Below are 16,057 nucleotides of genomic sequence, written 5' to 3'. Positions count from 1 at the left end.
AAGAAAACGTTTGAACCCCACTCTCTAGATGCTGATTCTTCTTTAAGAACCATTGTGGACTCACTAATAATGAGAGATGCCCAGTGAATAAAGGACGTCTTGGAGCCAAATGCTGTCTGGGCTTCCTTTGGCAAAGTGTATGGTGCACGATGCACAGTGACATGTTGTACACTGGGATATTAAATTTACTTCCATCTTCACTCCTTCTTTAAGAAGATGGTGCAAATAATGTATTTTTACTTAATTTTGGTGTGTTCCTGTGCCTCTTTTTTGTTGTCTCCAGTCGCTTTTTGGGATGAAGTGAGATATAAATAGCCACAGGCAAAGACTTTTTAGAATGGCTGAAAAATATAGGTACTTAAGAAGTTTAATAGCTCTCCCCATTTTAAGTTTTAACGTTGTTATTTAGTATTCATTGGGTTTCTTTTCCTCTTTCTTGAAATACATTAAAACCTGAGTATTATATACTTTGAGCTACAAAAATTCACAATGTATTTAATATTAAGGTATATTTAATAATTATTTATTTCAAAGGAAATAATGGTCAAACAATTCTGAGTGATTTTTTTCCCTCATATCTTTTTATTTAAAATTGTTACAGGTATAGTACGTATTTTTTGAATGAGTGAATGATTTGTCTCTTATGAATATTTATCATGTTTTAATCAGGAAAAATTATTTAAAAAATGAAAAACATATTAACATGGATTTATTACAGCTTTAAACATGGTTTACCTATTTCTGTGCTCTATAAATAGCTAGAAGTTTATACCATACCATTATATATTTGTTTTGTTTGTGTGGTTCTTCTCTGCTCATTTATTTATTTATTTTTGGCTGCGTCGGGTCTTAGTTGCAGCCCGTAGGCTTCTCTCTAGTTGTGGCGTGTGAGCTCCAGAGCTCGTGGGCACTGTAGTTGCAGCACGCGGGCTCTCTAGTTGTGGCCTGTGTGCTCAGTAGTAGTTGCGGCATGTGGGCTTAGTTGCCCCCATGGCATGTGGGACCTTAGTTCCCTGACCAGGGATCGAACCTGCGTCCCCTGCATTGGAAGGCGGATTCTTAACCACTGGACCACCAGGGAAATCCCTCTCTGCTCATTTAAACTATAAATTTGTAGAGGCTGGGTACCAGCTCCTAGACTTCCACAGTAGAGTGTTAGGCATCTTAAGGTGTTCTTAGTAGAGAATTTTGTTGATTAATAGTGGGGACTGTGGCAGCCTATTATTGGGAAACCTTAAACTTTCCAGAGAAAAGTATAAAATATTAGTGTTTTTCTATTTTTTCATCTGTAACTTGTTTTTGATTTGTTCAGCTGGAATCTGAGCAACTATTTGCTTTGTTATTGATTGATTGATTGATTGCCACACCGCACTGCGCGGCTTGCAGGATCTCAGTTCCCTTACCAGGGATCAAACCTGCAGCCTCTGCAGTGATAGCACAGCATGGTAACCACTGGACTGCCAGGGAAGTCCCATGCTTTGTTCTTTTAATGTTATGATGGTAACTCCAACTACTTTCTTCTTTGCTTTTTAGATATTCCTCTTCGTCAAGTTATTGCCGAGGAGTGTGTTGCTTTTATGTTAAACTGGAGGGAAAATGAATACCTTACCCTGCAAGTTCCTGCATTTCTGCTTCAGAGTAATCCATATGTAAAGGTAATTCATGTTCATTCTAAATAAAAGGATTATTAGGGTGGGATTATTGGACCAGTTTCTTTAGATCTGTACTACTTAAGGGAGCTTGTCCAGTTTCTAAGATTCAGTCTAAGTTTGCACAAATGCTTGTTGGTTTGTAGGTAAAAGTATAGTTTTTGATAATTCAGGCACTTGAGTTTGCCCTCTCTAATATTTTTTCTTCTACCCTATAGTTACGAGAATGCAAGCAAAAATTATTTCGTTAATAGACAACATTTTGGTATAATCCTAAAGTAGTGAGAAGTTAGTCAGCTTTTCTTGCTTTGATTGATGTAGTCAAACCCCGGGTTCAGCTCTGGAATACCTGGGTCTAGCTGGGTTGAACTGGGGGGGGGCGCTAGGGATGAGCTGCACCCATTTTCCGTTTGAGCACCTTACCCTTCTTCAAAGCCTATTAAACTCTCTAAGTTGATACCTGATTCTTATTAGGGTACATGTTTGTTATTAGTGATTATTTCCATATGAAACTGTTCATTCAGTGAATTGATGGTATGTTGTTTGTTTATTCTCCTTTCTTAATTACACCTACCCTGCACGACTGGAAATGCTTCTGGGTGGAGAAAACATCAAAAATAGAGACAGGAGGTCTTCCCTAAGATTCTTTCTTTCATGTGTTAATATTACGTTTACCCTGAATAAGCAGTGAACTTTTCTCCCTTTCTGGTCTTGTAGTTAAAAAAAAACAAACAAAACATTTCATGATTTACCACTTTTTTAATATATGTTTCATCCTTCAGATTTCCTTACTCTTTTCTTAATGCTTGTGTTACCTTTTGTTCTTACCTGCCGTCATCTCATCTTCAGTACACAGCCCCTTAAATGGACGGTTATCTGGAAACCTTGCAACACTGGACCAGTTTTTACGTTTGCCTTTGGTTATTTGTTTCCTCCTTATTTCATGTATGGCCTTTAAAAAACTGAGCTCATTTCACTTCAACCCTTTGAAGACTTACTGATTTCTTTTGGTTTTTTCCTCCTTTTTGTTTTCTTTATGGTCGTTCATAAAAATTTATTGTCATACTTAAGTCGTCCTTCTCTTTGGAATTTCAGACATTGGATTATATTTGTTTTTCTAGTGAACTTTCTGAGATGGGAGTTCCTAATATCTAGGGTATTTGTCTGATTATGCCCCGCAGTCTCTCGTCTGTAGTAAACTGTCAGATGAGACGACCGTTTTGTTTCGCGATTATCATTTCCACTTAGAACGGCAGCTCGTTGCTTAGTATTGTGACAGTGCGGTGGCTTTTCTCTTTGCTTCTCTTAGCTGTGAGTCCTGTGGAGCTGTGTGCACCAGGAAGGCTGGCCGCATGTTTGAGGGCCCGCAGTGTGGAAGGGCACGGGGTATTGTGTTGTAGGTTGCCTAACCTTGGGCTAGGTTAGCTCACTGCTTCCTGCACTTCCCCTTGATCTGGCCACAGAGGAGGAAGGGTATGAGGTGACCTTGCTGCAGGGGCCACTGAGGCATCTCATCGTCTCATCTGGATTAGGGTTTTGTGTGTCTCCTTCCCTAGTTGGCCCCTTGTTCCCTTGTTAACGTAGAGGAGAAAGTAATCAGATTAAGAAGTCTAGAGTAAGGGATCAGGTATTAAAAATTAGACAATTTAGAGCCGCTTTCAAACTTTGAATTTGATGTGGAATATATATACAGATGCATAAGGAAGAGTCTGGAAGGATATTAATAGTCATTATCCCTGGGTAGTGAAATATTAAGTGATTTTTTTTTTTTTTTGCGGTACGCGGGCCTCTCACTGTCGTGGCCTCTCCCGTTGCGGAGCACAGGCTCCGGATGCGCAGGCTCAGTGGCCATGGCTTACGGGCCCAGCCGTTCCGCGGCATGTGGGATCTTCCCGGACTGGGGCACGAACCCGTGTCCCCTGCATCGGCAGGTGGACTCTCAACCACTGCGCCACCAGGGAAGCCCTTAAGTGATTTTTAATCAATTTTATTTTCCATTCTCTTAGGAATGGAAAAAGGAAAGGGAATAGTCTTACGCATGTGACAAAATATGACCTTTTGAAATAAGAAAAACAGTCCAGCCTCTCCCTTGGATCAGTATGGGAGGTAGTGTAGTATATTGGAAAATGTATAGCATTTATGGGCGCTTGGATTATAAGAGACTAGCTAGTGGGAGGAGGAGAGGTTGGCGCTAACAGTCATGATGGTATAAGACAAAGACCATGGCTTTTGCCGTGGCCTGCAAGGCCTTTTAAGGTGTGGGAGCTTCTCCTTCTCCCTCCCTGTCATGCCAGCTCTGTCTGTGGTGCCAGAGTGCTCACGGCCCTTGTACACACAGTGCTTTCTCAGGCTTCCGCACTTCTGTGTGTTCATTTGGCCGAGATGCTCTTCCCACTTTTGCCGGTTTGTGTAGTTTCTTGGAAGCTTTCCATAATTCTTTTCTTCGCAAACTTGCTGTTCTTGTTACTTCTGTACTGTTGTACTGTGGACATATTTCTTTTGTTGCACTTATACTGTATAGTAAATTATTTGTTCACCTGTCTGTCTTCCCTGTAAAACAGTGAGCTTCTTGAGGACAGTTAATTTTGATATTTTCAGTGCTTTGCTTGATACCCAGCACATAGGAGATGCTCAAGAGTGTTTGTGGAATTCAATTGACTTGGGGCCTAATACCTCTGAAAATTCTTACTTTTAAGTGAATTTACTTGCTTAATGTAGTAACCTTCAGCCAAGCATGTGACCTCTGACAACAGAAAATGAAATTGAGAACTGCAGTAAATAACTTGTGTATATTGTGATTCTAGTTGTTAGAGAAGAGTACGTGCAGTAGGCACGCAGGATGAAATGTTCTTCTAGATCAGGGACCCTTGATTTCCATTCACATAGCATAGCTAGGGTTTTTAACACCATTTTCACTAGCTTTAGGAAGCACCAGAATTCTTGTAAATTAAGTCAAGTGTTCAGGTATTTATTGAACTGTACTTTCAACTTTTCTGTGTTTGAAATTTGGGGGAAAAGCACTATTTTCACCTTTGTCATAATCCTGCCTCTTTCTTTAAGCAGTGGGACCCCATTATGAACCTTTTCTAGGTCCAGTCAGGGAACTGGGGATTCTTGATGGACGTGAATTATCCCTGGCTACTTTACCCTCTAAAGAGAAATGATGTATAAGAATTACTAAAAACAAAGGATAGAGGGGCTCTCTCTTGCTTAAATTATAGAGGGAAAGACATGCTGGATTTGGCATATAAGCCTATTTCTTTCTCTACATTTTGGGCCTGTCTTTTCTGTGCCTTTTGCTTTCAGCCCTTCCATTCTTTATTTCTGGGTCCTTCCTACACCTTTGGTCCTGAAGGCTGCCTTTATTCAGATCAGTCACTTTCAGTAATCTGTCCTTCCTTAATTCTACCTCCTCACATCAGCAGTAGGTCCATCCCCAGTTGCTGTCATTTTTCTTAGAGAAAAGTTGCTCTAGATCTTGTTCCTTTATTCTGCCAACTTCAATGTCCATATTTTTTCCTCATTTTTTCCATTAAAATTAAAAAAAAATTGTGTGTGTGAGTGAAATTTAACCCCTATTTTAGTCTCATCTCTGGGCTTTTACAGTTAACATTGTAGTGTATATGTTCCATTATGGGCTTTTTTTTTTTTAAGGTGGGATCATACTATGTGTATTTAGCAGTTTTGTTTTTTCCCACTGAATAGTTCACATACCTCTTTGCATTGTCTCATTTTCTTCTCATTAGACTATAATTGTTTAGAAACAAGGAGGTTTATAATGTGGTGGGACCAGAGGATTCCCTTCCCAGATCGGATTCAGATCTGTCAGTAGACAGTGAGCTCTCAATTCTTCAGCGGTTGGATAGAAGGCACAGCATAAGATACCTGTGCTTCGTATGTGTGGGCAGTTATTTATCTTTCTTCAAATGTTCCTCAATAATAGAAATAGCAGGTATGACATTACAGATTACCTTTTGTGTATTTTCTGTCTGTTTTTCATGTTATAGCTTGGACAGCTTTTAGCAGCTACATGCAAAGAACTTCCAGGCCCTAAAGAAAGTAGACGGACTGCTAAAGACCTTTGGGAAGTTGTTGTTCAGATCTGTAGTGTGTCCAGTCAACACAAACGAGGAAATGATGGCAGAATTAGTTTAATAAAGCAGAGGGAGTCTACATTAGGTATAATGTATCGGTATGTTCTATCAGTTTGTTTTTTTAGTTATTTATTTATACTATTTGTACTGTTGTAAGAACACCTACCATTATCCTTGTGTATCATAAAGATGGGCAATGTAAGAATTCTGTGGTGCTGATCTCCGATGGACTTGTCTGATATGGCCACCTTAGGAAATACCTTGCTTATATGTTACTTTAAGAGACTACTTATTAATCATTTAATATAATCAAACCTGAGTTCAAAGTCAACAGTTTTGGTTGGATGGTGCTAAAGATGTCACATGTGATTAAAGCAGGAAAGACATTTTATTAGGTTAGTACGACAGTAGAATATTATACTCTTTTATACATGCAGGACTGGAAAGTTAGGAATAAACCTTCACATATAATTTACTTTCTTGTTTTTATTTTTAATTTCTAATATTAAATGCATATACACAATTTGTGTTTTTTGTAGGAGTGAACTGCTTTCTTTTATCAAAAAATTACGGGTAAGCTTTATAAAAATTGATCTAATTACTATTGCTGATTTCTGTAGAATATGACAAAAAATATTGAGTGTTTAAATGCTGATTATTTAAGTAATCTGTTAGTGTGCTTTTTATCTTCAGTGATCATTTTTTTGAGGATGGGATAGTCTGAATGGAGAAGTTTGTTTTGCATTTACCTTACCATGTTTTAGCGAATAGAACGGGTGTTTTTTAAACTGTAAAGAATTCTTCATAATAGGGCTAGATAGGTGAAGCCTAACTTTAATTTTTCTTGATAGGATTAACGTCATATTTATTTATTGGACATAGATTCCACTCTTTAAATTCCATCCTTTATTATTTTAAGGAATAAAAAGTCAATTTTTTTCTAGAGGTAGCTGGAAGTACTAGTTGGAAAGAGGTCTGTTTACTCAATTTCAAAAGACGTGAGGACAGACACCTAAATTTGGTCATTTCTGTGTAAATTGTGTGTTGTCATTTCTTTCATGAGATTAAAAATAAAGTTGATCTTTAGTGTGCTGTAAACTAAAGCAGGTGGTAATTTCAAACCCGTAAGAATCTTTTGAAGGAAAATACTTGGTATCCTTGAGGTTGATGGCAGAGATACTAAAATATATATAATATTTAAGGATTCTGTGTTTTCTTTCTCATAGGAACCGTTGGTTTTGACTATTATTTTATCACTCTTTGTGAAACTTCACAATGTTCGGGTAAGTATTTTATAATTTCATCTAAAAAATCTTTGGAAGAAATTTCCTTTTAAATCATGCTTTTTTTTTTTTTTTTTTTTTTTTAAATAAGGAGGACATTGTGAATGATATTACAGCTGAACACATTTCTATCTGGCCATCCTCCATCCCCAAGTAAGAAGTATTATAGCTTACATTTTATTAAACTGTTTATATATTTAGAAACCATCCTGACTGATATAGATAACCTTGAATAATTTGATCAAAAGGCTGCAATTTGTTAGGACTCTATAGCCAACTTCATGTTTCTCCATTAACAGTAATAATCTTCCTAAAAATTATGGATAAGGCATAACTAAGTTAAGAGCTAAGGTATACTAGCCTTAAGTAGAACCTAGACAGTCTCTCAGTAGTCCTGATTCCTTGTCAGTGGTAGAATTAGAAAATTGAGGCTAATTAAAGAATGACTTTCTATCAGGTTTTTCTAACAGTGATTGTCAGAGGTTCCCAACCCTTTTTAGTTGCCTTAAGAAGTTCTTTAAGTAATTTAAGAAATCTTCTCTCTTAACTTTCATCACCTGAGAATCACAGTAAGCGGATGGGGGAATTTTGGGGGGGGGGGAGAAGAAAAGGTTCTTTTTCTGGAAGAAGAAACCATTTATATTTTTCTCTTCCCACACGTAGCAACTTCTCATTCGGGAGAGTCCATTTGTTTCCTCACAAAAGTTACTTTTCCTTTTCTCCCTTCCCCGCCAGTCATCTTCTTTGTGCCTGAAGGGCAGATCTAAGCCTTATTTTATTGCTTTTAGTGGCATTTTTGAAGAAGAAAAGATTGTAGTAGGTAGGTAAGCAGGCAGTAGAATGAGAGCAATTTGCTTCCGTCTCAGTCTTAGAGATTGGAAGCCGTTCTCTCTCTGACAGGGATTCGGAGAGTCTAAAGTGGGTGAGTGACCCTTCCCTCCGCTTATGAGCCTTAGTTCCCACAGAAGCACTGTGCTTCCTGAAGCAAATAACTGCAGATTTTTACATAAAATTTGGTATATTAGATAGCAATCCAAGAATCAGGTAGAGGTCATTTTGCCTTTTTAATTGATGGTTGTAATACCTCTTTGGTGTTACTTCTTTGGCCTAAGTTTAGACTGTAAACTAATGATTGATTTTTTTCAGTGTGTGTTTATAAATGGGGCAAAAGAATGGTTTATCATAGAGGTTCTGAACCAGACTCAGAGAGACTGAGTCCCAGCCTCTCCACTTCTCAGGTATATGACCTTGGGTTAGTTGCTTTCTGTGCCAGTTTCCTCATCTGTAAAACGGGTATAAGAATAGTACCTACCTTGTGAGGATTAAATAATAAACTTTCTAAGCTAGGTGTTTAGAATAAGGGCTGCCACGTAGTAGGCTTAACTATTATTTTCATGATAAAATTACTTTAATGTAAATTAACCCAGAGAAAATAAAATGTGACTAAATGTTTGACCAGAAAAGATATTTCTCTTGAGCAGAGGAGTCGTCTTTATTGACTCCAAGAATAGTGTGAGGATGGCATGGATTAAGTGTTACTATTTTAAAATTGATTGTTTGATATGTAGATAGAATTCTTAGACTTAACATTTTGTAATTTCTAGGAAACATAAACCAGTGTAACTCATTTAAATAATTGTAAATAAATTAGTTGTAAATCAACAGTTGGGTATTTACTAATGGCACCACAAGACTTTCCCACTGTACTGGGAACAGTGGTGAGTTATGGTAAAATCTAACCCTTCAGGGCAACAGGAGTACTTTGTCCAACGTTGTTAGATGATAGAGCCAGGACTTGAACCTCGGTGTGTTTCTGAAGCCGAAGCTTGTTCTCCCCCGCTGGGTCTCGCTGTAGGGGCTGTCAGCGTGTTTCTTGGGTGCTCGCTTGGCTTTATCCTCACAGTTCCACCTCCTAATTCTGCATCTCAGGACTTCCAGGCTTAACTAGGCTCAGAGCAGCTGGCCCCCTTCCGTACTCTTTTGTGGATTCTTCATTGCTTGCAAATGAGCTGCAGTGATACCCTTGCCATGGCTTGCCCCAACCCGGTGAAACATCTAATCCAGAGGAGTTAGTTAACCCTTACAAGAAGCCACAAGGTGAATTTAAGGCCATGTAGCAGTATTGTTAGTGTTTGAGCCCTTGTTTTCCGTAGCTTCCTCTAGATAACAGAACTTAAAAATCATTTGGAAAATTTTTATGAGTCTGTCTCTTATAATTTTGTTGCCTGTAAATTGTGCATAAAAAGTGGAGACAGGATTTTATCCTATGACCTTTTTTGTGCTTTATATTGTCGAATATTTAAAGATACTTTTTAGAGTGGCCTTCTTTGGCATTTTGGGAAAATAAAGGAAACAAAAATCAGATTGTTTTCAGCCCCTTATAAAAAGTTAGCTGATCACACTTCCTCAGATTTAGTTGTTTTGATAGTTTTAAAATATTTACTCCTAGTAATATTTAGCATTGTATTTATGATCACCTAAATTTTGACTGAGCCTTTTTGTTTTTAATAAATGTGTGTATGGCATTTGAAGTTGACTCTTAAAATAGAGATTATGTTTATTGTCTTTCATATAGCCTCCAGTCCGTGGACTTTGAAGCCGTGGCTATCACAGTGAAAGAGCTAGTTCGGTATTCCCTCAGTATAAACCCAAACAACCATTCCTGGTTAATTATTCAGGCAGACATTTATTTTGGTAAGTGAGATGTATGGTTGCTTTGTGTTTTGTTTTCGTAGCAGTTTTAGAAGTGAAAATAAATACATTACACTTGTTATTACAATACTTTATTAAACTTAAGTCTTGTTTTTGACATTGTCTAACTCTTCTTCCTAGATAAAATTGAAAGTAACTATTATTGTTATATGTATGCATTTTTCTGAGCCTTTGATTCAGATGCTTTTAGTTTTATGTTGACTACTTTTTCTCTGTGTTGTTTTTTTTTTAATAGTAAATGGTCATCTAAAAAGTTGGTAAAACATTCTTAAGGAAAGAGGTTAAAGTTTAGTTTACAAAATTGCTCTTTAAATGTTCTAAAATATGTCCAGGCACTCTTGATAATTATTTGTGTTCTTGAAAATAGATTCCTAATTTTTCCCCCCGGTGTATGTGATAGATTTTCCAACTTGATAGGGAATTTCTAATATTTCTATTACTATACAGATCAAATTATAGTTCTGACTGGTGTCATTTCTGGGTCACTTTTTTAGGAGTTGATTTTTTTAAAGAGAAAGTTCAAAATTAAGAGTAGAGAGAATAGTATAATGAATCCCCATGTATCTCCTGTGTCTGCCACCCAGCTTTTTATTTTTTAAGTGACTTATTGCAAGCAGCCTTAAGTCATTTTTATTTTTTTCATTTTTTAAATTGACGTGTAGTTGATGTGCAGTATTACATAAGTTACAGGTTTACAACATAGTGGTTCACAATTTTTAAAGGTTATATTCCATTGATAGTCACTACAAAATACTGGCTGTACCTCCAAATACTAAATTCTGTACCAGTAAGTTTGACAAGGAACCTGAGCTGAATATTTGGCTAATCAGTTTGAGAAGGAAAGACTCTATTATACAACTACTTTAAAGTGGTTGAAAAAATAAAGCCAATTTTTCTCATTGTTGGCCTGGCTAAGTGTTATACCTAGGTCTGTGGTTTGAATCTGCTTTTGTCAAACATGAAGTAATAATACCTGACTCTTCACAAAAGAGACCCTATTTTTCCAGCTGTGTATTTAATGGCAGGTAATTCTTTATCTCTGTTTTCTACTTCAAGCAACAAATCAGTATTCGGCAGCTCTTCACTATTACCTCCAGGCAGGAGCTGTGTGTTCTGATTTCTTTAATAAGGCTGTGCCCCCAGATGTTTATACAGACCAGGTAGGTTGTTTTTGCAGGCTTGCTTGCTTCTTGTCTGGCTTTAAATGTTCTTCTTCCTGGGCCTCTTTTTGCATGAGCTTATTCATTTCCATGTATATGGTGGTAACTCCCAAATTGATTGCTCTAGACCAGATTGCTCTCCATATTTCCAGTGCCCACAGCTATTGCTGCTTTGATTTCCCCAAAACACCTCAAACTCAACCTGTCCAAAACTGATTCAGCATCTTTGTTTTAGTATTATTTATTTATTTACTTTGGCTACTCCGGGTCTTAGTTGCGGCTTGCAGGCTCTTCGCTGCAGCATACAGGCTCTTAGTTGAGGCATGCGTACTCCTTCTTAGTTGGCAGCATGCGTGTGGGATCTAGTTCCCTGACCAGGGATCGAACCTGGGCCCCCTGTATTGGGAACGCGGAGTCTTACCCACTGGACCACCAGAGAAGTCCCCTGATTCAGCGTCTTACTCTACCAGTCTCTCCTCCTGATGACCTTCCCACACCAAAACAAAAACAAAAACAGAAGACCCCACCAAAATAGCAGTCACCTTTGTTTAGCCCTTTGAGTTGACCAAGCATAAATCCTGAGTGTCATACTCTTTTCTTTACTATCCCTCCCACCAACATCCATTCAGCCTTCAAGGCATATTGATTCTGCCTCCTAAATCTCAAATTTTGTTAATTTTCTCTCAATATGCATTACCCTTTCCTCTGGTTTAGGCCACCAATATCATAATTTAATAAATGGCATTTTTTAATATTTACAATAATGGCTTTTGAAATAAGATTTAAAATTTAGATTTAGATTTTTTTAACTTAAAAGTTCTATTTTTTGGAGCAGTTTTAGATTCATAGCAAAATTGAGTGAAAAATACAGTTTTCACGTACCTCCTGTCCCCATACATGTACAACCTACCTCACGATTGACATCCCACATCAGAGTGGTACATTTGTTACAATTGCCATTAACTAGTTTTTGAAAATAACCAGAATTTTGTTTTTGTAGGTAATAAAACGAATGATAAAGTGCTGTTCTTTGCTGAATTGCCACACACAGGTTAGTTTATAATATTATGATGCTGGTCTGTTTTCATGAATATTAGAGTTTATAATAAATATAAGGCATTGGACTGGGAGGTAGCTTTTATTTTCCGTATCATAATTGCTTAAATTTATGGTATTTAAGAATTTGCATGTTCTTTAAATTTTTTAAAAATAGTTTACAGAATTTTAACTATAATGAAAGTGTGAGTTAGAAGGCATTGGTCTTTGAACTTTATAAATGGAAAAAGCATTCTCAAGTATGTTTTCTTATATTTAAAAGTAGATATGTACATTAATCATTAGGGAAATGTAAGCACCACAATGAGATGTCACTTCACACTCACAAGGAGGCCGTAACTGAAAGATAGTAACAAGTATTGGTGAAGATGTGGAGAAATTAGAACCCTCATATATTGCTGGTAGGAATATAAAATGGGGCAACCTCTTTGGAAAACAACTTGGTGCTTGCTCAAGAAGTTAAACATTGAATTACCTACCATATGACCCAGCAGTTTCACTCCTGGGTATATAACCAAGAAAACTGAAAACATATGTCCACAGAAGAATTTATACGTGAAATGTTTATAGCAGCATTATTCATAATAGCCAAAAAGTGGAAACAACCCAAATGTTCATCAGCTGATGAACAGATAAATGAGATTTGGTGTGTGTGTGTGTGTATATATATGTGTATACACACACACACACACACACACACACACACACACACACACACACACAATGGAATATTATTCAGCCATAAAAAAGAGTGAAGTACTGATACATGCTACAACAGGGACGAATCCTGGAAGTTTTATGTTGAGTAAAAAAAAGCCAGATACAAAAGGCTTTGTATTGTATGATTTCATTCATTTGGAATGTCCAGAATAGGGAAATCTATAGAGTCAGAATGTAGATTAGTGGTTGCCAGAGACTGCGGGGTGGAGAGGTAGGGGAGGAATGGAGACTGACTACTAATGGGTATGGAGCTTTTTGTTTTTTTGCGGGAGGCAGGTAATGAAATGCTATAGACTTAAAAGCGGTGATGGTTGTACAATTTGGTGAATATTCTAAAAACCACTGAATTTTTTACTCTGAAAGGGTTTACATTATGATATGTGAATAATAATCAATTTAAAAATCTTTAAATATTTAAAAAAGAGATCAGCATTATGACCTACATACATGACTGAAATAGATCTGTTTTCAATGTTAAGCAGACTGGCCTACATTTTGCCAAAATGAGCTTCTGTACTTGCCAGCTGTGAAAGGTTTAATTGGATGTTTTATATGTCCTTGAATGTTTGACACTTTGTTTGGCAGTTTTCCATTCCCTTCAGTTTTCTAAACTGGCTTTTTGCCGGCTTCTCATTCAGATAAAGCTCTAAAAATTTATGATTTAGGTCACAGGGGAAGAAAATATTGGGCAGACAGACACTTGTATAAGGTTTTTTTTTTTTTTGCGGTACACGGGCCTCTCACTGCTGTGGCCTCTCCTGTTGCGGAGCACAGGCTCCGGACGTGCAGGCTCAGCGGCCATGGCTCACGGGCCCGGCCATGGCTCACGGGCCCAGCCACTCCGCGGCATGTGGGATCTTCCCGGACCGGGGCACGAACCCGTGTCCCCTGTATCGGCAGGTGGACTCTCAACCACTGCGCCACTAGGGAAGCCTGGTGTAAGGGTTTTTTACAATTAAAATTGGATGGATTCCATACATATCAGCTGATCCACTCAGCCTGATCTGCGAGGCCTCTTAAATTAAATAATATACTCTTGACATGAAAATCATTAAAAATTACCCCTCCAGAACCAGTAGTCATTGTTGATACTAGTTACATGAAACCATTTTCAATTCTTTTTTTATGTAGGTGGCAATTTTATGTCAGTTCCTCAGAGAGATTGACTACAAAACAGCCTTTAAATCACTGCAGGAACAAAACAGGTATGAATGGTTTTTGAAATAAAATGAAGTTGAAATTTTTCTGCTTAAGAAAGAGGAAGTAACTGAGTTCTGTTTTTCAGTCATGATGCTATGGACTCCTACTATGACTACATATGGGATGTTACCATTTTGGAATACTTGACTTGTATCCTTCATCAACATATGTGTGTGATGTTAGAACAATTCATTTCTGTAAATTAAAGAAGTATTTAATATTGTGTATTTTCTAAATAAAAAACAAAGAACAGTTGAGAATCTATCGTGATATTTAATAGTATCAAATTTATTATTCTTAACTAATTCATTTAGATCTTCATCACAAAAGAGGAGAAACAGATAAAAGACAAATTGCGGTAAGTTATTTTATGCCTTGATTCTTCAATGATGTGCTTAATTTCCCTAATAGTAAACGATTTCCTGTCTCATACAGCATCAAAGTCCTTACAGTGGCCTGCAAGGCCACATGTGACTTGACCTCTAGCTATTCATTCAACTCTCCCTTGCTAACTTCTCCTACACCAGTACCCCTACTGTTCTTTGAACATGCCAAGAACGTTCACTACCGAATGGCCTGTGAAATTTTCTCTTGCAGGAACATTCTTTTAACTCCCCTCAGGTCTCTTCTCAAATGTCACCTTCTTAAGAAGTAATTGTCCTTTCCTGACCATCTTATAAAATAGCAATGTCTCTCCCCCTTTCCCTCCAATACTCTTATTCTCATTTCCCTTTTAAAACTTTTCTCCATAGCACTTATCTACAACTGACATACTGTATATTTACTTATTTATTGGCTGTTTCCCCATGAGGTAGGAATTGGTTTTGTCACAGTTGATACCTAGAATGGTGCCTGGCAAATAATAGATGCTCAGTAGTTACTTGATGGATGAATTATTTATTTAAATTTGACTTATAAACCAAAACATTACAAATTCATGGTCATTTTTACAAGCCTAACATTTGCTGTGTCACTATTACCATATATGTTTTCTCTTTGCTCTTTCACTCATTAATAAAAGTATATGCCGTTTATTAAGTGTCCTTTAAAGCTTTTTACTTGGACTAAATTGTATGGCCATTATTTAGAGGAAACAGAATAACAACAGCATCTTTCAAAAAAAAAAAAAAGAGGAAAAAGAACATGGTCCAGTTCCACTTAATTGGAGACTACTCATTCTCCCATTTCCAACTTATCCAGGGCTGGAAGGCAATGCTGAAAATTTCCCAGTTCCCTGATGGCATTTCTAGACTATCTCTACTTGTATCATTTTTTAAGCCCTTTCTCCTTGGAAGCTTACACCTACCTCCTTACTAGCTCATCTAAACAACTACCTGGATGTTCCTGTGCATGCATCAAAAGACATGTGATCAACTTATCCAACACCCCTGGCACTCCGGGTTCCATTATCACCTTTACTCTTCATCAGCCACCTATGGCCAGACCTTTTTGTCAGAATTGCTCTACATAAGATCTCTGTGCCAGTAATCGATCCCTTTCTTACTTCCGGGCTCCCATGTTCCTCATCATCAGTGAGATGTTCAGGTTCATGACCAGGTTTTCCCCAGTCTGTCAGCCCTTTTCCAACTTCTGTTCCTTCCCTACTGACCTTGAGTACAGCAAATACTGGCCTGTGTACTCTCAGAGATACTGATTCATTTGATCTGAGATGAGACCCTGGGATCCAATTTTTAAGTTTTCCCAGGTAGTTCTGATTATAAACCAGATTTGGGAACCCCTTCTATCTATGATTGACTGTCGGGACTACTCTGATTAATATTTTCAGCATCTTTGCTTTTTTGTCTTTTGCTTCATCTGGAAAAGTCCCAACCCTGAATCAGTTCAAAAATTTATGCTTTTTTTCCCCTGAGCCACTGAGTTCTGTTGGAAAAAATCCTACAGCTGTATAAACTTGTGCCACTACCAAACCATGGCCTCCAACCTTAGCTGGCCGCTCATTTCTTTTGTTTACCTGCCAGTGGTCAGTGGTCTGCATTCTTTTTTAGGGAATATTGTAGACTTTCACCCTATTAAGCCCCTGTCCTCTCTCCCTTTTCCATTTTCAGTAACTTCCTTGTCTGTTTGGAGTAGACCAGAAAAAAGACTGACCAGCCCCTGTCCTTGTGAAAGTTATATAGTCTTGGGAGTTGTGGCCCCATGAGTGGCAGCTTCACATTCCTGTT

The 16,057-nt window shown here is 37.6% G+C and overlaps 1 protein-coding gene across 1 annotated transcript in view; it reads left to right on the top strand.

Moving 5' to 3' along the window:
- INTS8 (integrator complex subunit 8) overlaps positions 1–16,057 on the top strand; it is a 51,230-nt gene that overhangs the window by 32,997 nt on the left and 2,176 nt on the right. The window contains exons 16-26 of the mRNA XM_029222776.1: positions 1,534–1,655; positions 5,657–5,841; positions 6,283–6,316; positions 6,970–7,026; positions 7,118–7,179; positions 9,602–9,720; positions 10,795–10,898; positions 11,899–11,949; positions 13,806–13,879; positions 13,960–14,024; positions 14,189–14,232. Of these exons, the coding sequence (XP_029078609.1) occupies positions 1,534–1,655; positions 5,657–5,841; positions 6,283–6,316; positions 6,970–7,026; positions 7,118–7,179; positions 9,602–9,720; positions 10,795–10,898; positions 11,899–11,949; positions 13,806–13,879; positions 13,960–14,024; positions 14,189–14,232 (917 nt within the window). The remainder of the gene's footprint in view (positions 1–1,533; positions 1,656–5,656; positions 5,842–6,282; positions 6,317–6,969; positions 7,027–7,117; positions 7,180–9,601; positions 9,721–10,794; positions 10,899–11,898; positions 11,950–13,805; positions 13,880–13,959; positions 14,025–14,188; positions 14,233–16,057) is intronic.

The sequence above is a fragment of the Monodon monoceros genome, unplaced genomic scaffold (genome assembly GCF_005190385.1).
Source record: "Monodon monoceros isolate NGI ecotype Baffin Bay Population unplaced genomic scaffold, NGI_Narwhal_1 Super_Scaffold_14, whole genome shotgun sequence".
Taxonomy (NCBI): Eukaryota; Metazoa; Chordata; class Mammalia; order Artiodactyla; family Monodontidae; genus Monodon; species Monodon monoceros.
The sequence above is the reverse complement of the archived record's forward strand: the minus strand, read 5'-3'. Positions and strand labels throughout refer to the sequence as shown.